The 21437-nt window shown below is 42.5% G+C and overlaps 1 protein-coding gene across 1 annotated transcript in view; it reads right to left on the bottom strand.

Moving 5' to 3' along the window:
* BTBD18 (BTB domain containing 18) overlaps positions 1-20683 on the bottom strand; it is a 53843-nt gene extending 33160 nt beyond the window's left edge. The window contains exon 1 of the mRNA XM_044085624.1: positions 20508-20683. Coding sequence (XP_043941559.1) covers positions 20508-20631 — 124 coding nt within the window. The 5' untranslated portion in view covers positions 20632-20683. The remainder of the gene's footprint in view (positions 1-20507) is intronic.
* Between the last annotated feature and the right edge of the window lie 754 nt (positions 20684-21437).

Raw genomic sequence — 21437 nt, 5'->3', positions numbered from 1 at the left:
AGAAAGTGATTGGAAGAAATCACCCACTGCCACAACCTCAAGGCTTCTTGACACAAAGGATAAGATCTGGCTCCTCCTTGCTTGTTGATGTACCAGACCACTGACATGTCATGTCTGTCTAAATAGCAATAGTTCCAGTAGGAAGACAGGAATGGAGGCCTTGCAATGCAAGCACCACCGCAGTCATCTCCAGAATGACATGTGCAAACTGGTCTCCAGGGAGGACCATGTGCCTTGGACCATCTGTCCCAGATAATGCCCCCTATCCGAGTTGTGACGCGTCTGTGGTCACAGTGGCCAAGGGGGGGGATGAATGGGTGGGCCTGCAGAAAACTGTCAGATTGAATCTACCAGATGAGAGACTGTTTGCATGCTTGCGAGATCCTGATTCAGTAGTTTACTGGATAGTGAAGGAGAGACCTCTGTACAACTCATGTGAAGGTGGTCTAAGGGCACCAGAGTGATTGCTGCCACCATGGACCCCAAGGCCTGAAGGACAAGACTTGCTGAGGAGGGGGAGTCTCCATTATCTGTTTGACATAATTTCAGATTGGAAATCCTGTCAGGAGTAAGAAGGGCTAGAGAATGAGTGGTGTCCAAATGAGCTCCGATGAAGTCTATGACTAACTGGATGAAGATAGTACTTGTTAAGATTGATATAGATGCCCAAGGTTGAGGCTAGATGGAATAGGTATTCTATGGCTTGAAGGAGTTGATAGCTGGTGGGAGCAGGTAGCAGCCAATTACTGAGGTAAGGAAACACCTGGAATCCCTGCAGTCTCAGGTGAGCTGCTACGACTGCCATACATTTGGTAAACATCCTGGGGGCTGTGGTGAAACCAAAGGGCAGTGCTTAGAACTGATAACAATGGTCTCCTAGCCTGAAGTAGAGATACCTTCTGGAGCAGCTGTTCATTTTGATGTGATAGTACACGTCCTGAAGTTCTACAGAACACATCCAGTCGTCCTTCTGCAGGAAGGGCAGAATGGACTGTATATAACTTTGAACTGGAAATCAACTTTATAGAGGTGAGATCCAGAATGGGTCTGAGCCCCCCCATCTTTTTGGGCACTAAAAAGAATCTGGACTAAAAGCCTGATCCAAATTGGTCTGGGGGACACAATGGATGACTCTCTGAGAGTAGCTCTGCTCCAATGCTGCCACCTCCCACTGATTTGGTGGAACATCGGGGAGGATTTTTCTTGAGGGTTTTTGGAAAAAGGGTACAGACTAGCCTGTGGATATGAATTTTAACAAACGATCTTTTGTAATGGCTTCCCAGCCTGGTGGGTGTAGAGACAAACTTCCCCCAACTGCCTCGAGAGTTGAGCAGTTGGGCAATCCCTTAGAACCACTGTGGGTCTGTCCAAGAAAGAATCTCGAGACACTTCTGCATAGAGGACAGCATCTGTTGTTATAACCATTTCTCCCGTCTGCCTCTGGGAGAAAGATCCCCTTGTGAATGTTAAAAAGTACCTTGCAATTTATGGAACCACAACTTTTTACCTCCAAACTGGTTCTTGGAAAATGTCCACTGTGGGGCTGAGAAGCGTATCCCAATGGCAGACAAGGTCTTTCCGTCCTTTTCATTTTGGGAGAGTGTTGTCTAACTATTGAACAGAAAAGTGTCGATCCATCGAAGGGAGTATTGACAAAGTACACCTTATAGGGTTCTGAAAAATCACACAGTCGCATCCAGGTGTGGCATCTGATGGCAATGCCTGATCCAGCCATCCATGAGGCACCCTCTGCAGTATGAAAGATCAAACTCATGGATGTATTGGAGACAAGACTGGACGGTGGCCGTTCTTGAGGAAAAGGTCTTCTGTTACTCAGCACACATGGACCCTGGGACAGAGCTACAGAATTCCTTAACTAAGCCCCTCTGTAGCCTGGTTACATATGCCAAGTACTTCAGCTTTCGCAATGCAAAGGTCGCTAAAGTGTAAAACCACTTTCGGAATCTGTCTGAAGCCCTAGACTCAATGTAAGGGGAATGGACAGTGGAGCATTGCTGGGCCAGCTCCTTTCTGGTGGCAGCTGCAACCACCATGGCATTGACTGGAATACCTTTAGCCCAGTGTGGGCAATCAGAAGGGGCCCAAAGGATCTTATTGGCCACCTGGGAGTAGGCTCCACTGTGTCCATTTCCTTTCACGCCCTGTGGGACACAAGGTCGATAACGGGGTCTGTGGGGGGGGTGGACACCCAAGAAGGAGATGGGCCTGACCCAAAGGCTTCCAGAAACACAGATTCCTCTGGGTTAGGGCTTTTGGAAGACCAACCATCCTTTTGGTTGAGGATTTCCATGATGTCTCTAAAACAGAAATCCTCTGGTGGCAATCTAGGGGGACCCTTCCCCTTCATCGAGATCAGTGTCCTCGTGAGGGATTTCAAAGGGGAATGCAAGTGTCTCCTTTTACATGTTTACACTGGTACTTTTGAGGAACTTCCTTGTTGGGGTGTCCTGGGGAGGTATTGGAAGACTCTGGGGGTTCCAAATGGGAAGCAGGCTGGAAGTCCTTTTGGGCAGGCTATCCCAGAGGGAACAGAGTAGATGTCTCAGGCATAAAGGCTGCTGGGGGGGACCACAATCCAAAGAAGGTAGAGTTGTGGCTTTTCTGGGTGCAGAGAGAACCCACTCCACCACCTCGAAAGCAGAGGGAGATAGAGACACCGCTGGCACCCCTACTGGAGCCAAAGCTGTCAACAGGGAAGCTCAATGAACCCCAACCACCCCTGGATTCAAGGAGTCCGACCTGAACTGTCACATACTGAAGCCCTGTGAGGAACAGACAGCTCTGAAAATTTCATAGTAGTCAACGCCTCAGAAGAGACATCGAAGCTACGGCTCAAAGAGTCACTTGTCTCCAAAACAGTCAGAGTTCGGCAAGACTGGGAGACCATCAGGGTCAAGGTAACAGCACCTGTTGGCTCTGGCGTCTTGGCTCCAGGAAGGCTCAGACCAGGTAACTCCAAAATCCAGGGTCAGATCGAGAAGGAGAAATAGGGGTGAAGGCAAGAATGTTGCTCACAGATCCAGAGAGGGCGGGGTAAACAAGAGCTCCAGCTGTATTTGTGCCTTGAGAAATTTCACCATCATAATGTCCACCTTGGCTTCAGAAAGGCTTCAGGAGGACCCAACAGAAGAAGCTACCAGAGCAGGCCTGGAAGAGGGCCTCAGCTGCTGCAGGAGAGGGGACTTTGGGCTAGATGTTACTGGCTCTGGGGGAGAAACTTCGGCTCCAGCAAGGAGGGGAGGCTTGTATTCTATAGGCGTCGAAACTGTCAACTCAGAGTGTTGGAATTCTGGTGGGTGGTTTCCCTGACTGGCAAGATTTGCTGGGGGATCTCTCTCACTCTTTGTGCGTCTTGGCAGGGGTTTGAGCCCCCAAAGTGGAAGGGGTGGCTAAACAGGAGGAACTAGGGAGGAGTCCCTTTAAAATAAGTTTATTACGGCGGTCGATGAGTGCCTGCTGATTAAAGCCAGCACAAATGGTACAGGCAGAATCCAGATGAGCCGCCCCCAAACACACTACACATTCATACGCATCTGAAAATGGGATTTTGTGCCCACAAGTGCTGCACTTTTTAAACCTAGCGGGTTTTGACTCACCCATGCTTAAGGAAAGACACATGCACACACATTATTTAAACAGAAAGGGAAGGGGTAGGGAAAGAGTCCAAAAAAGCTCTTCTCCTGAAACTATCCTAAGACCAAAAGACAGGTAGGTACTAGAAAGGATAACCACTTAGAAAGATAACTAGATGAATTACAAAAAAGTCACTCTCTGACTGGAATACATCTCTGAACTGAGGAGCTCAGAGTGTGAGAACCAATGCTTAGCAAAGCACAGCAAACATGAGATCTGAAGGATTTGGAGGGACAGCAGCATACTGGGTAGGGTAGGAGCTCAGATGTTGGAGCCTTCAGCTTGGGTATGAGGCCAAGTCGGATCCAATGCTCAGATCCAAAACCCATAGGTTGAACAGCAAATGAAGGCAACATCCTCAGATAATTTGTTAAAGGAGAAAAAAGCTGTTATCTTTGCAAATATAAGAAACTTAGCATTTTTCATGGTTTTTATTTTTTCTTGTTTTTCAAGCTTATTTGCTTACAAAAAACACTTGTTTATATCTTAAGCCAAAAGCATTAATCTAGACATTCACCCTTGTAAAATAAGGGAAAATATCTTAATTCTACATAGAATATAAACGGCGTTTCACATCCACCATCAGTCCAAGATCACAGGATATTAGCATTACATTTGCTTTTGTTCAGCCCTTCTTCTCTTGTGATACTGTAAAGCCTAGATATCTTACAACTAAAAAAGTGTGTTTACTTCAATATCTTTAACACATACAAGCCACTGAAAAGACTCCCTCCACATTTAAAATACCCAGCTACACAAAACTGCTTTACTATACATAGCATGCAGTTTATATCATGACATTTTTATACAAATGCTAACAAAAATTTTACTTACTCTTAGTTTTTTTCCATTTTAGTGTCGTCCTAAACTAAAATGACAAAGTGGGGTACGTGCTTTACAGTCCACCCACAAGTTTAACATAACAAAATCAAGTCTTTTCAGCCACTTTTTCTTGCAAAGCCATATTTTACAAATGTGACTGATGTTTTATAGTCTCCCATTTATTCACTAATTACATTGCTGGTGGTCTTCCTGTTCATCTCCATCTTCCAACACCAGACTGGCTCAAATACAAGGTAGTCCTGATTCATCTAGGCAACTCCTGTGTTTTCTTTTTCAAGCATTTTGTTTTGGCACACTGGAAATGTTTCACTAGTAATGCCTCTCTATGAGCTTTATTGTCATAAGAATGAGAAGCAAGGTCCCATTCTGCTTACTGACTATTTTTGTTGGATATACTTTTTACATCCAAAAATGTCTGATCCTCCAAGAATATTCTGAAGACAGCTAGAAAAGCAGCTTGAATCTTGCATGTGACTCTCAACATTTCTGTGGTAGAATACCAGTCCAGTTGCTTATTTGTGCTTTCAATAAAATGAATACAGTCTATTCCTTCCAGTTTATCTAGTACAGCAGAAAATCTCAAGTTCACTGTGTGCACTGTTTTTCTACCATTTTTTGAAAGAAGCTCTTATTGAGAAGTCTCATACTTAAGCCAGCCTTTTCTTTAGTTAACCCTCTGATTTTTTGCAGTTTTATCAGTTCATCTGAATAACCAATTAAAGCTTCTTTTTTCCAGCCTCTTGTTTGATTTATACTTTCTTCAAGGTTGGTGAGGTGCCTTCTGTGTGGAGTCTGCATGTCCTCCCTGTGGCTGCGTGGATTTCCTCCGGGTGTTCCGATTTCCTCCCACATCCCAAAGACATGCTGTAGGTGGATTGGACACTCTAAATTGGCCCTAGGTGTGAGTGCATGCATGTGTGTGCCTTCTGTGGAAGCTTGGGTGCCGGGCTGGCAATTCAACACTGTAAAACTCCACTGCCAATCATGAGCAGACAAGTGATCTGCTGTGGCGACCTCTAACTGGGAAAAGCTGAAAGAAGAAGAAGAGAAGATACTTTCTTCAAGGTTTTATTTAATTTCCTATAAGCAAATTTGATTAATTTTTCATTTAAATTACTAGAAACCACCCTTGTACCAAAACTGGAACAAACTGCTTTTTACTAAACAGCTGCTGGATTCTTTCCAGCCAATGTTTTATCTTCAACTTTTCTGGTTGATTTTCTTTGAAATTCTCAATGTCTTACTTGCTGGCATCTAGGGCAGTGTAATTACTAGCCAGTAATGGAATTTGACTCAAGCTGTCATGATCACTGGCAATTATCTCTCAGTTTTTTTTTCACACTGTGAGAGATGAAATTAAATTACTGATCACTGTACAGCCATTTTGGAAGTACCACATCACTGTGGTGCTATCGGTAATCATAAAGTGAATTTTACTCAAGCTATCAAGATCACTGACAATTATTCCTCAGTTTCTTTTTTCACACTGTGAGAGATAAAATTACACTACTGATCAGTGTGCAGCCATTTTGGAAGTCCCACATCACTGTGGTGCTATCGGTAATCACTTGGAAAAGTCTTAGGGACCACAGATGATTTTTGAAGGCATAGACCACAGCCAACATCTCTTTTATATTTGTGTGTTTTGATCTCTTTGAAGAATCCCACAGGCCTTGCAACTCTACCCATGGAAACTGCCACCAAGCAAAATCTGAGGTGTCTGTAGTTACAGATTGATTTGGAGGTAGAGAAGAAAAGGGGCGACCTGCTTGTATTTGAAGTCTCCAGCAGTGCAATTCCTTATTTTCTTAAAGCCCATGATAGGTATCTGAACAACCAGAGGTTGCAAATGCTGGGTCCATATATATATTTTTTTAGATACTATTGCATCTTTCTCATGTGTAGCCTGGTGAGAGGAATCATAGATGTCATCAACCCAAGAATCCTGTGAAACTCTCTGACTAAAGTCTGAAACTGAGCTGAGAAGCTCAGGAAGGTCCAGATAAAAATTGACCTTCATGTCATTCTGAAGTTATAGACAGTCCTCTTCTGAAAGGATCCCAGTATTTTATTGTTCCTATCCTGCTCTTTTTTGTTCCCTGTTTGCCAAAAAATGGAGTATTTGAGAGATCTTTAAACAGCACAGTTGAAAAATCTTAGAAACTCTCCGAATTAATTCTCCATTTTCATCACATTCATTTGAAACCTGATTAGCAGAGTGGCCTAACAAAAACTCATTATCTAAAGCAGAGTTTAAAATCTCAGACTTTTCATCGGCAAACTTTTGGTTGCATACCCAAGGCATGCTTCTTCAGCACTGTAGCAGTAGCCCAAGACTGAGTATCTGCATAATCACACCCACTCTTAAAGAGGTTTAGATACTTCAGTCAGATTAGAAATGACAGGATTCAAATAGGAACTACCTTCTGAAGGAAGTGTGGAAGGGTATTCCCGCAAACAGTCTACACAGCTAAGAGAAAATTATCATATGTGCTTGGTAGTTAATGCCAAACATATGCTAATGTTGAAGAACAGAAAATTCTCTAATCAAATCTGTCTAATACATTACTTATTTTACCTGCAGAAGAGTTTGTATTGACCAAAAGTGTTTCCAGCTGGAAAGAGGTTGAAATGGCAGCTAGGTCAGATCCATGATGAGAAAACAGGAATTTGTTAGTTTGAGGTACTTTATAAAGTCTGCTTGAGGACTGAATGTTGAGAGACAGGGTTATTAGAAGGAACATTTAACATATACCCAAAGTCTGGCAAAATAGGAGGGATGGCTGTAATATATGGCACATCTAACTACAAAGTATCTCCTCATTTCAGGGGGAACATCCACATGTACCCACAAAAAAATACATCATTCCTGGAACTACTTTCTAAAAAGGAAAACTCCTCTAAGGGAGATGGGGAGAAGCTACTTTCCTCAGAATTATAGCTATAGGCTTTGGAATCTCTAGCAGAATAATCATCCTTGTCATGGTCAGTGTCCATAACCTCTGACAAAATTTCTTCAGGAATTTATTCAGATTGCACTCTGGTATGGATTTCCAACTGCCAAGATTAATAGCCTCTAATAACTTTCTGGCAAAGGTAAGGCAAGGAAATCATCTTTATGAACAGGCACTATGTCCACAGATGAACAATATCTTAACGGTTTGTGTTTTCTTTATAGAGTCCTCCCTGGAAGAAGACAAATGAAGGGATGATACTTGACCAGTGGTAAGAGGTCTTTGTCCAGCAACCCTGTGAAGAATGTAGAGCATCTCCTAAACCCAAATATGGTTCTTCCATGCCTGGATCAGTCACAGGAACAGCCATACAGGATGTGGCTGACCACCCAGTCCATAATGCCTTAAGGGGCTACACCACAGGAAACCGGAGTAACAAGGGAGTGGTCTGAGGAACAGCAGTCAGCCACAACAAAGTTACCCACTAATGCCTGAGGCACTGTCCAAGCCTGTGGTAGCTGCAAGGACTCCTTAATGTTTTTTTTTTTCTTTTTAAGTAAAGCGGGAGAAGAGCCAGCAGGACTGGAACAATTATCTATGCTGCAGCTGAGGAAAAAGTCTTACTGCTGGTAAGTGCTTCTGGCTTGTTCCAGCATCTGGGTGTTGGGGGGGGGGGGTACCTTGATGGACTCAAATAGGTCCAGGTAGGAGGAATGGGTGTCCTGAGTCATTGAGGGAGGTCTATAGCTGGCTATAACTTGGATGGGTGTCTTGCCAATTGTCAAGTGCATTTGGAGACGTTCTAGTACATCATGCTGGCAAACCAGTCTGGAGGTGTACTTGTCTTTAATGAAAAAACTCCACCCTTTTCCTTGTTATAGGCTCTGTAAGCTTAGAAACAATCCTTTCTACTTTCTGACTCGGCCGAATACTTAACTGAAAGTCTCAAACCTGGCTCGTGGCAAAAAGGTATCCCACAATGCAGTGGTGTAATTTCCCCAGATCTTGTTTGCCGCTTTACGAGGTTGGATGTGCTCATCTTGGCCATGGCTAAGTTGTCAATTTTTTCTATTACCATGTCTAAAACTTGTTATATTTGCATATATATATATATATATATATATATATATATATATATATATATATATATATATATATATACTTTTATGCTTTAGTTTAACATGTTGTACCTCTTTGCTCATTGTTAGGTTGTGATAATTTTTTTCCCTTTAACACGGCTTTTGCCGTCACTTTGTAGGCCCCCCTTTTGGTATCCTGTGTAGTGGTACTGTTCGTCTGTTGGTCTCTTACAGCTCATTTAAGTAAGAGAGCTATTTGCCCATTTAACTTAGAGGGCTGTTGGTGTTTATTGTCTTGTCCAAAAGAATAAATATAGCAGTTTAAGTTTGAGGTTCTAATTTTCTCCCCTGTTGTCACTCCTTGTGTTGTTCTGTAGTAATTTTTGGTGTAGCTATAGCAATTTTAGCCATAACAAACATTTTTCTTGCTGCTGTTGTCACTAGGGTATTAACCTGAAAATGTCCAAAGACCAGAAAGAGAGAACACAAGCCTTCGGGCTTTAAGAAATGTCAGAAGTGCTTGCAAAAAATGTCCATCACGGATGGACAAGTTATATGTGTTTATTGCCTTGGTGCCATTCATCTCCAAGAAGACTGCACATTCTGTCATTCTTTTAGTGTTAGAGTACTTCAGGAAAGGAGAAAAGCTGATTCTGAAAGGATTCTTAAAGCCTTCTTTTGAGGAAGCCATCCATAGTTCTTCTTCATCTTCTTCCTCTAAAAAGGATAAGTCTCACAAAAGACATTCACCCGCAACATCGCCAGTCGGAGCCACCAGTCAAACTTCCTAAAATTTCAAAGGCCACTCCTTCCTTGGCTTCACAGTTCTCGGACTCGTCGGAAGTCCTTTTGGTTGATAGGTCTGGTACTTTGGCTCCAAAGCCTTCAAAGCCGCAAGATACCTCCACTCGGAGCCAGTCCATTGATATTTCACCGGTTTCTCTAACGATGAGATCGCCAATCCTTCATAGGTCTCCATCTCCTTCCCAATCTTCCAGGTCTACAAGGAGTTTATCAGATGATGACGTGGAACGGGTGGTGGGTAGACTCCTCAAGTCGCCGGTCCTGACTAAATTATTCTCGGCTCCCACTCATTTGGTCTCAGAGCCTACAGTGCCCACTGTTCTTCCTCTGAGCCAAGCTGGTCCTTCAGAGCCAGAGTGCTTGGTACCACTTACTGTGGACCCATCGGTTCCGGGACCCCCTTCGGTGTTCATGGAGCCAACATCTGCTCCAACTCTCTCGGTGGCGTCGGGTGAGCCTGGGAGCCGAGGTTCCCTGGCCGACCCCTGGAGGGATTCTCGGCCCCGATCTTCTTCAGTGCCGAGTTTACCCTTCAGACAGTCGGCTCAGGCTAGCTCAATTCCCACATCAGCCTCGGGTCCAATCTCATTGGTTCCGTTGCCTTCCTCTGTCCCCCCGAAGACGGGGTGTCTTCAGAGCCAGTGGGATCTGCCTTTGAGCTGATGAGAGTGTTGTCTACCCATTCAGCACCACAGAGGGACACCAGTACTCGCCCCCCCAAGGCACCGGCTATTGTCTCAAAATCACCAGTTCCTCAAGACAGCAGAGACCCAGAGCCTCAGAATGCCTCATTGGGTGAACCCCTCTCCTCCGATGCCTCCCCAGAATATTCTTCTGAGGAGCCACTTCGGAAGAGAACCTGCAAGACGAAGCATGTTGACTTCCCAGATGAGTCCATCACTTCAGATATTCTAGAGATCCTCAAGCAAAGAGGCGGCTGGCAGACCACCACCCCTTCTGATGAGGAGTCAGTGTACCTGAAGGCTTTTGGATCTCAACCTTCAGCCTCCTGGGTGTCTCCGCCTTTCGATGAACAAGGACCTGGTCAGTCAAAAGGCGTGCGAGTCACCCAACACTACGGAACTGGTCCCTCAGGGGCCAAACAAATTTTTATCAGCTCCTTCAGGCAAGGAATTTCTAACAAAGGAAGTACCCGTAGATGCTACGGTGGTGGCAGCAGCCACCAAGAAGGAACTTGCAGAGAATTCCTCATCTGTTCATCCTCTGAATAAAGACTCTCAAATAATGGACAGATACGGGAAGCGCATCTTTTCTTCAGTGACTTTCTCACTACAATCGCTGAACTACACATCCCATTTTACGAGCCTACAAAGAGATCTCCTGAAAGAGCTAGGAGATGCTTTACAAGGTTCATTAGCTGTGGGGTGGGAAGCAAGTTCTGGAGTTTCCCTTAGGACACTCCTGGATGCACTTGTGCAATTTTGCAGAGCCCTTTAAGTTTACCTTTACTAATGCTCTTTTTGATGGTTCCTCACTCGTTGGACCCAAAGTAAAAGACACTCTAACCCGGTGCGAGCAGGAAGGGAAAACTCTCTCTGCCGTTGGAGTACATTTTTCTGTACCTTCAAGACCTTATCCTAAAGGTCAGAAGAGCAGAAAGATGTGGTTCAAAAAATCCCAGAGATTTCTTCAAGACGCATGGGATGATACCTTCCCCAGGGTCAGATGGGGAGGTAATAATGGTAAACACCACCCCAGAGGCAGAGGGGGGCCCGCAAAACCAGGGTGACAGCGATTCCTTTTGCGGACACCCTTAGCAGCACTCTTGAAAGGAAGTGCGACTGCTCTACTCTGGAGGCAGTTGGGGGACATTTATCAACGTACCTAGAAGTCTGGCGAAATATCACAAATGACAAATGGATACTAAATATAATATCCAGAGGATACTCCATCTCTTATTCCAAACCTGTTCAACAAACCAAAACATTCTCAGATGTTCCACCCAATCTAAGGGAACAAGCAACTATAGAAATTCAAACGTTGCTCCACAAAAGAGTCATCCAAGAAGTCCCCACACACCGAATAAGATTCGGAACTTACTCAAGATTCTTTCTGGTGCCAAAAAGAACAGGGGACTGGAGGCCCATATTATACCTAAGCATGTCAAATGAATCTGTCATGAAGTCAAAGTTTCAAATGGTGACACTGCAGTCTATACTTCCCTTTTTAGGGAAAGACAATTGGATGTGCTCGATAAACCTTCAAGATGCTTACTACCACATAAAAATGGACAGGACATCAAGAAGGTACTTATGCTTCCAGCTGGGAGCCAGCCATTACCAGTTCAAAGCTCTGCCCTTTGGTCTCACTACAGCCCCCAGAGTGTTCACCAAATGTATGGCAGTAGTCATGGCTCACTTGAAACGTCTAGGATTCCGTGTGTTTGCCTTTCTAGACGACTGGCTCCTATCTGCCACCACCAAGCATCTACTTCTACAAGCCAGGGACCCAACTTTGGACATATGCAATCAGCTGGGCATTACAGTAAATTTTCAAAAATCTGCCTTGTTGCCTTGTCAACATATTACATTCATAGGTGCAGATCTAGACATTTCATCTATGGTAGCACGTCTTCCAACAGAAGGAGTTATAGCACTCAGACAGCAGATACTTCACCTCCTTACCAAGAACAAAGTGAAAGCAAAGATAATTCTAAGATTATTAGGAACAATGGCCTCCACGATTGCACTGGTCCCTCTTGCCAGAATGCACATGAGAATCCTTCAATGGCTATTATTCTCCCAATGGTCACTTCAAGAGCTTCCAATGTCTCATCTGATCAGAATTACAGAATCTTGCAAGAACGACTTAAGATGGTGGATACACTCCACTCATGATAATGGGCAGACCCTTTGTTCCACTTCAACCAATAGCTACAGTGACCATGGATGCTTCCCAGATAGGGTGGGGGGGTGGTGGAATTATCTGGGAAGAACAGTCCAATGTAAATGGCAAGAACATGAAGCTCACTTGCATATAAATGTTCTAGACATGACAGCAGTGCTTGTGTTGCAAGCACTTCATGACTCTCCCTCTAGGGCCTATTGCGATTCAGTCAGGCAATATGTCTGTGGTTTGGTACATAAACAAGCAGGGGAGAACCAGATCGTACTCCCTTTGTTGAGAAGCCCTAAGAGTATGGCAATGCACACTTTCTTCCCAGTGCTTTCTAGTCGCAATGCACATTCCGGGGAAGTCCAACGTGATAGCGGACAAGCTGAGCAGGGCAATCCTAATGCCTCACGAGTGGTCTCTCAATCACAATGTAGCAGAAATGATTTTCCAAACATGGGGACAACCTTGCTGCGATCTAATGCCAAGTGCAGCAACTACTTTACCCTAACCCCTCCATGCGGGAGACACTGAGAGACGCTCTTGCCTATAGAAGTCCCGAGGGCCAATTGTGAGCCTTTCCACGGTTTCCTCTCATACCCAGAGCAATTCAGAAAGCACAATGCTCGGGAAGCAGGGTAATTCTCATTGTTCCTTACTGGCCTTGCCAAGTTTGGTTCCCCTTCCTTTGGCCTCAGCTTCATGAGAAGCCTTGGATTCTGTACCCAGTGCCAAATCTGCTGACTCATTTTTCAGGGGAGCTTCATCCTTCCACCGCACCCTAAAACTGACAGCTTGGCTGCTCCACTTCCCAATTTAGTCAGGCTTCACAATTTCACTCCTACGGTTAGACATATCTTAATGCCCTCCCATAAAGCTTCAACTAGAAAGCTGTATTCTAGTAAATGGAAGAGGTTTTCCCTTTGGGCTCAAGACAGGAACACTGATCCTTTCTCTGCATCTATTCATTCTATTTTGGAATTTTTGGCGGAACTGTTTCAACAAGGCACAGTTGCAGCAGCCATCAAGGTTCAACTTGCTGCAATTTCAAATTTTCATATTGGTGATTCTACTTCCAACTTAATGTCACATAGGCTGTGTAGAGCCTTCTTAAAAGGTGCTTCCTTATTAAGACCTCCCTTTACGGAACCCCTTTCTCCTTGGGATCTAAATTTTGTTTTGTCTCATCTCACGTTACCTCCCTTCGAGCCCTCTTTATCTTCAGACCTCAAGTTCCTTTCCTAGCAGACCTTGTTTCTAGTGGCTATAACTTCTGCTAGAAGGGTGTCACAATTGCAAGCTCTTTCTATTAAACCATCATATTTGATTTTTCATAAGGATAGGGTATCCTTATATACAAACCCATCCTTTCTATCTAAAGTCTCTTCTCCAAACAATATAAACCAATCCATAGAACTTCCAGTGTTCTTTCCTAATCATAGCAACAAGGCAGAGTACAAATTACATCAAATTGACGTGCATAGACAACTCAGATTCTATTTGCATAGAACCAAAGACTTCAGAAAATCAGACCAATTATTTGTATCCTTCTCTGATGCAAAAAAAGGATCCTCAGTCTCAAAAAGTACGCTTTCAAATTGTATTACATTCATCTATAACTCAAATCATAAAGATTTACCTTTCAAAGTGAAGGCTCATTCCACTAAAGCAATGACTACGTCATCTGCTTTCCAAGCCAGAATTCCCACAGATAATATCTGTGCAGCAGCTACTTGGTCTACTCCACATACTTTTATCACTCATTACCAAAGTGGATTTGGCCTCCAGGGACAGGGCAGCCTTTGGTTCCACGGTGCTTAAAAGTATACTCCCATGAGCCACCCAGGGAAAAGACGCTGTCCCATCATTGTAAGAATGAAGGCGAGATAGGACAACATAACATAAAGAAGTTATGTACTCACCACCATAACGTTCCATGTTTGTTGACCATCTTGCCGTTCATTCTTACGAACCGAACCCTCCCTCCTTCCCCCTACCAAAGACTCCTTGTGGACCTGATAGATTTTTTACTACTTTCAGGAGTTCTTTGTCTCAGTTTGTTTCTCCTTCCAGTACATGTAGTATGGACTTAGATATAGGTTTATAAGTATATATGTTTGTAGATATGTATATAGTGTACATATTGTTCAGTATTAGCAGCAAACAAGATCTGGGAAATTACACCACTGCACTGTGGGATACCTTCTTGCCACAAGCCAGGTTTGAGACTTTCAGCTAAGTATTTGGCCGAGTCGGCTCCGAACCCCATCACTGTAAGAATGAACAGCGAGATGGACAACAAACATGGAACGTTATGGTGAGTACATAACTTCTTTTTTTCTTCTGGTGAAGCCATTCTTCTGTTGATTTGGATGTATGCTTGGGGTCACTGTTGTGCTGAAAGGTGAAATTCCTCTTTATATTCAGCTTTCTAGAAAACGCCTGAAAGTTTTGGACCCAAAGTGACTGGTATTTGGAACTGTTCATAATTTCCTCCACCTTGACTAAAGCCCCAGTTCCAGCTGAAGAAAAGCAACCCCAAAGCATGATACTGCCACCACCATGCTTCACTGTGGGGATGGTGTTCTTTTGGTGATGCGAAGTGTTGTTTTTTGCGCCAAACATACCTTTTGGAATTGTGGCCAAAAAGTTCAACCTTGGTCTCCTTAGACCATAACACATTTATCCACATGCTTATGGGAGACATGATGTATTGTTTTGCAAATTTTAGCCAGGCTTGGATGTTTTTCTGTTTAAGAAACGTCTTCTATCTTGGACCCTACCCGATATCCCAAACATATGGAGAATATGGGAGATTGTCACATGTAGTACACAACCAGTACTTGCCAGAAATTCCTGCAGCTCCTTCAGTGTTGTTGTAGGTCTCTTGGCAGCCTCCGTGACCAGTTTTCATCTTATAATGTCATCAATTTTGGACTGACGTCCAGTTCTTTGCAATGTCACTGTTGTCCCATATTTTCTCCACTTTTTGACGACCGTCTTCAGTGTTCCATGGTATATCCAATGCTCTGGAAATTTTTTTGTACCCCTATCCTGACTGATACTTTTCAACAATGAGATCCTTTGATGCTTTGTAAGCTCTCTGCGAACCATGGCTTTTGCTGTAGCAGGCAACTGACTAAATGTCAGGAAAATCGTACTAGGACAGCTGAACTTTATTTGGGGTTAATCAGAGTCTCTTTAATTGATGGCAGGTGTGTACCCAAGAAGACTGAATGTTGTAATTAAATCAAAAGTTGCTTCAACAAAGTATTAGTTTAAGGGGTGTGCACACGTATGCAACCAGCGTATTTACATTTTTTATTTTTTATATTTTTTCCCTTAACAGACTTGTTTTTCAACTGAATTGTACAGGTTACAGGTCACATTAAAGGTGGGAAAAGTTTTGAAATGATTTATTGTGGTCACATTTTTTTATATCACAAAAACCTGGCATTTTAACAAGAGTGTGCAAACTTTTTTTATATCCACTGTATCTACTAACAAATATATATGCTATGTGCATGAATGAAAATGCAGTCATTTTAAATTAAAAAAAAGTTACCTGTGACTTGACAAAATTACTCTATGCTTTGTATTACACAGCATAGCAATACTTTTGCATCTCGTACTGTATGCAACTATCTCACTGACAAGAAATCTTTGTGAACAAGTCGGCACATCTCCACAGACATTAATGAAAAACACTAATACACACAATATTGTGTATTTACTTCATTTTTTTCTGAACATGTTCTGTTGCATTTCATATCCCAATCCTTTCAAAAGGAGACTGTACTATTATTGTGATACACAGCCTTTGCACCATTAATGAGACGTTGCAGAAGCTTAAATTAAAAGAGATGCAGTGTAGAGAAAGTCACGGCTATGACTCAAGCAATCCTGGTTTGAACAGCATCTCAGTTACCTGACTGAGTTGGTACAAGGTAGGACAGTCAGAATATGACTTAAGTGGACTGTCCGTGCTTCAGGATGAGGGGATGGTGGCATGTGACTGGGCACATTCTTCACAGTCGTACCACTGGTGGAAACTGAGATGATGAGAAGGTGCTGCCTACAAGATAAGGCAGTCCTCTGATTACATACACACAGAAATGTATGTATATCACAACAGCCTGTTTCTTTGGGTGTTTCATATATATATATATATATATATATATATATATATATATATATATATATATATATATATATATATATATATATATATAAACATTTTTTTTTATTTTCTGTTCGCATACCCCCCGATTTTATGAGGTTTAGTAGGGCAAAGAACCATGTAAAATTTAAAGCCTTAAACTCTGTGACAGCTCAGTGCACTTTAATTGACATTTTTACATTTTTTTTCCAAATTGCGCCAATAGAAATTAAATGTATTCACAAATCAGTACACAAACTGCAAATATCAGTTTCATGCTGCATCTGAAATGTCTGTTTGTAATTCTGAGCAACACAAATGTCAATCAGTTTAGGAAAAAATAAGCCTAGTAAAAATTAACATTCATAGGTAGTAAGCTCAAGTTTATATCAGTTAATTTATAGTACTATAGTGTCTTTTTAGTGGTTCTGTGACTTTCTGTCGATGGTGTTCAACAATCTGATATACCAGCTTTCGCTGTTCCTCGTGAGTCAGCACTTGACAGAAGTCAGTTGCTAATTTGACTGCTCGTTCGGCAGAGTTGTTAACAACTTGCAAAGCTGTAACAGTTTGTTTCGTAATGATAAAGTCGGGCATATCACTCCATGCTGCAGGATCAGCTGTTAGGAAAGATAGGTTTATGTTGGCAGCAGTGAAGAGATTCAATGATAGTTCCGTTGCGAAGTCAGATAAGGTCATGCCCTGGAAACTGGCAACAGCTTTTGCATTGACTCTTCCTAGACCTTCCTTACTGGGTGGCTTTTTCAAGGCTTCAATAATATGCTGTTTCTCTTCGTTCCACACTCTATCTGAGAAAAAGGACAGTGCTATGAGATCTTTGCTCAAATACCAAAGGTGTCCCTTGAGCTTTCGCAAAGCAAATTAAGCCATCTGGCCGTCTATGGCTGTAAACTACTCCAGTGTCTGCAACAGGCAAAGATCATTGAGTGGAGCACTGCAAGTGTCAGTAGCTGAAAACCATGCCTTGACATACACTGTCACTGTGAAGAGGCAGATTCGGTGAAAAGCCTGCATTTCATGAGCAGTTAATCTAAACTGGAAGGGGTAGATTTTAAGGCAGTATGTGCATTTTGCCATCCACCTAGCATGATGGTATGCACCAGGTGGACTGAAAGCAAATGCTTCATCTTGTGGTTTGTCATTGGGAGCGAGCAGTGACAGCTTGAGAAATTCAAGGTAGTCATCACGAGGCTGTGTTTCACACGTCGACTTGTCTCGCAGTAGTGCAACAACCTCACTTAGCTTCTCAGCTAGCCAGTGTTTTTCACAGTCTAACAGGCATCCATTACCTCCAGTTTCCTTAACCCGTGGTGCGTATGCATTGAAGTCAAGACGTTTCCATTATTCATTAAATCTTCTAAAACTATTTGTGGTCCTGAAGACGGGAAGAACATGTCAAACACTGCCGTAGAAATAATTTTTAAAATGTGATGTCTGCGTGGTAAAAACAAGAGTAGTTTCTCAAATGCTCGCTGAATCACTGTGATGGCACCTGTGTGTATACTACTATTGGCACTGGTAGTATCAAAGCACAAACTGGCTAGCCATTCTGGAACACCTGGCCAGCTATGCAATATCTGTACCACTGCTTGTCCCATCAGCTCACCAGTGCTTGATGGAAGTTGGGGTATGTCCAGCAATTTTTCTGTATTTCGACCTGTAACAACTGGCATGTAATCAGCAAATTCTCCATCAACTTGAAGTAACAGCTTCCCATCAAAATGTGCTACAAGGGGTGTTGATGGTTGAAACTGCTTCTTTACTTTCTTAGCAATGGATTGCAGTGCAGCTTGCCTTGCTCTGTATATTGAACTTGTGGACATGACCAGATCATTTACGTCAATGCCAGCTGCTTGCAGCGCCGGTGCAACACCATGCATCACTTGACGAGAAGTTATTCTTGTGCGGTCGAAGGTGGCAACAAAAGGAGGATCATCCACCAGTCGTCGTTTTCTGGATACTGATTCAGGCGATCTTGTATCTACTGTGCTCACTTCTTTGACAGGCTGTCCCACCTGTTACTAAATTCTGGTGGCATTTTGACATGTTTGCTGCTGCATCATCTCCATTGTCATTTTCATGTTCACTACTGTCTTCTGCCTGTCAGCTCTCCAGCTTCTCTGTTTCTTTCAGCTGTTCTTTATCTTTGCATTTCATTTCTTCCTGTAGTTGTTTTTCCTTTCTGTCCATTCGTTTTTTGAATTCAATGTCCTCTCAACCAATCATTTTTCTGTTTAGCTCGGCTGATCTTGTAGAAAATCCCAGTCTTGAGTCTTTATCAATAATTCTGCATCAGCATGCCCCACATCAAAAAGCTTCAAAAGTGCATTGCTAAAATCTGTTTCTAACTGAGACTGTGTATCTGACTGGCACTTCTTATTCTTCCTGATTCTAGAATGCTTCTTATACAGACTTTTGAGTTTTGCCACTGCATTTGGCTTCTGCGTTGTAGGTATGCTAGCTAACTACCATAACTGCAGAACTTCATCAACAGCATTTGAACAACTTGTTGAAAGAGTTAACTTGTTGGTTTTAAGATCATAGAACAGTCTGCGTAAAACTAGGGTTACCACCTGTCCCACTTTGCAAGGGACAGTCAGTCCCTCTTTGGGCAGTTGTGTCATAGCAAATGTCCTGAGATTTTGAAACAAAGATATTTCATATATTTTATGTAGTAGTTGCATAAAACAGTTATTCTGTATCTGAAACACCTAAATGTTATAAGAAACAGAATAAGCAACTAAAATGCTACAATAATAAGCTTTTATTTGGGCAAAAAAGTGAAGTTCTGTCCTTTGTACTGGCCATGGGTATGTTTCACCCTGCAAAATCTGATGTTTGTACCAAAAACGTCCCACTTTGGGCATTTGAAAAGGTGGCAACCCTACGTAAAGCGTGAATGTTGGTTGGAAGCTGATTTGAGCAAGTTGAGATATTAAGGGTAGGTAACTGCTGGCCAACAAGCCAGACATTAGTAGCAGCTCTGGTTGACTTTCTCACTGAGCTCATGGTTCACCATTAGGGGGACTGGGTTCTATCAATTAACATTAACATTGCCAACCACACGTGCAGAAACTATATGAACTGATAAATCATCAAAAAGTAATTAAATAGAATGTTTCTCTGCACAGTGTAAACAGGAAACAGCATAGAATTTTGAACGATGAAAATAGAATTAAGCAGTGCACAAGGCTTTAAATAAGTAAAGTAGGCTGCAGGAGGTTATGGAAGCTCAAGTAAAACTGACTGGAGATAAATACAATACCGGAATGCAATTAGCGGTACTGGAAACAGTGTGATTTGTTAAATGCTGTGTGCTGTCACTTAAGTCAGACAATTCTATTTTTTTGCATACATATACACTGCGGTGGTGGTGCTGCGGTAGTGTTGTCGCCTCACAGTATGACGTTGCCCTGTTCGATTCTCAGCTAGAGCGTCTTCTGTTTGGAGACATGCGTAAATGGGCGTACCTTCGTTGAAGGTTGTGCATCAGAGCTGGCAACTCGGCACATAAAAATCTACTGCCAATCATTAGCGGACCGGAGTTCCGCTGTGGCGACCCCTAACCGGGAAAAGCCGAAAGACAACACCACAACTCACCAAACCTCACATTTTAGAAACCTATGCAAAATGATTAGAGAAAAACAATTTTTTGAAACACCCTACTGTTGCACACACACACTTCGAATGCTTTGGGCATAAGCAGTGGCCATTAAAGCTTAACCACAACCTCCCATTCCTGACATTTGGATTACAGGTACCAATCATGGAATGCTCAACGCTTAAACCAACAAGCAGGATGTACAGCTCTCACTCCTCAATAAGGAATGGGTTTACAAAAATGGCCAAGGAAGGTTGGGCTTGATGGTCAGTGGGGCAGTGCCATAAACATTAAAAGGATATACTTCATAGCATTAAAAAAAAAGAAACTCAGTTCAGAGTATCCATAAAGTGTTAAACAAAAAGTTCTGCACGTTGCACTCACTAATATATCATGCAGGACTCTCGAAAAGGATTACCAGAGTACCTTATTTACTACACTATAGCATTCATTTTACTGCTTCAGTGAAACAATTTCATTTTTACACTGCACAGCTGCTACAACAACAAACAGAAAAGCTCTCCCTTTTTCATTCTCACCTTCAGCATACAAGATCACATCACAGAAATTGCCCAACTGTTGCTGTTTTTGCAAATTAAGGATGGTAATGCGATGCAAACGCAAGCTACGGTAGACAAGGGGTCTGGAGTACATCGCTGCCATAGTAGTACCTCTCTCTCTCTTTGGAATTTAATGCTTCTCCTCCTGCCTGGAAAAAAATGTGAACTTAACGGAAATCTGAAATGAATAATGGTTTTATAAGTAGATGTAATACAGTAAACTCTCCGTTAACCAGAACTCAGGTAACCGGCACTCTCAAGCAGCCGGCAAGAAAATAGTGCAGAATACAGTACAATTTTCATGTGTTGCACTTTCAGCCCCCACCCCCACCCCACCCCAGGCAGAAAGATACCTTACGTTTTTAGAGTTTCAGAGTTTTAAAAAGGAAGATAGGAATACATTTGCTCCCTCCCCAACATGAGAACAAGTCAAACCAAACAAATAGTACAGTGTACAGTATTAGTCAGACCTGTTTTTAATAGTGCCTCTCAAGCAACCAGAAACTACAGTTATCCACCATATACCAATCCCCATGGGTGCCGGTTAATTGAGAGTTTACTGTAATACTCAAATGAAGGTGATCAGAAAAATGTCCTATGTTAATTTTAATATGGAAAACAAAATGAAGCAATAGTGGTTCAGAAGTGCCAACTTACAATGCTTTCAGATTTATAAATAACAGGAAGAATCTTGCTTTATCAATTAGTCTATGAGAATACCCTCTTTGATGGTTGCATATGTATTTTCTATCTATCAGAACTTGAACCTTTTTCTTTAAAATCCCATGTCTGACAGATTTACCTCTGTACTGAAGCACACCTTGACAAAACGTACTGTCTACATACCATACAATTATCAGATTCAGAGATTAACATTTTGCTTCCAAAGCACTTTAATGCAAACCAAAA

The sequence above is a fragment of the Protopterus annectens genome, chromosome 1.part1 (genome assembly GCF_019279795.1).
Source record: "Protopterus annectens isolate FY-2018-M chromosome 1.part1, PAN1.0, whole genome shotgun sequence".
Taxonomy (NCBI): domain Eukaryota; kingdom Metazoa; phylum Chordata; order Ceratodontiformes; family Protopteridae; genus Protopterus; species Protopterus annectens.
This window is presented reverse-complemented; position numbering and strand designations above follow the sequence as displayed.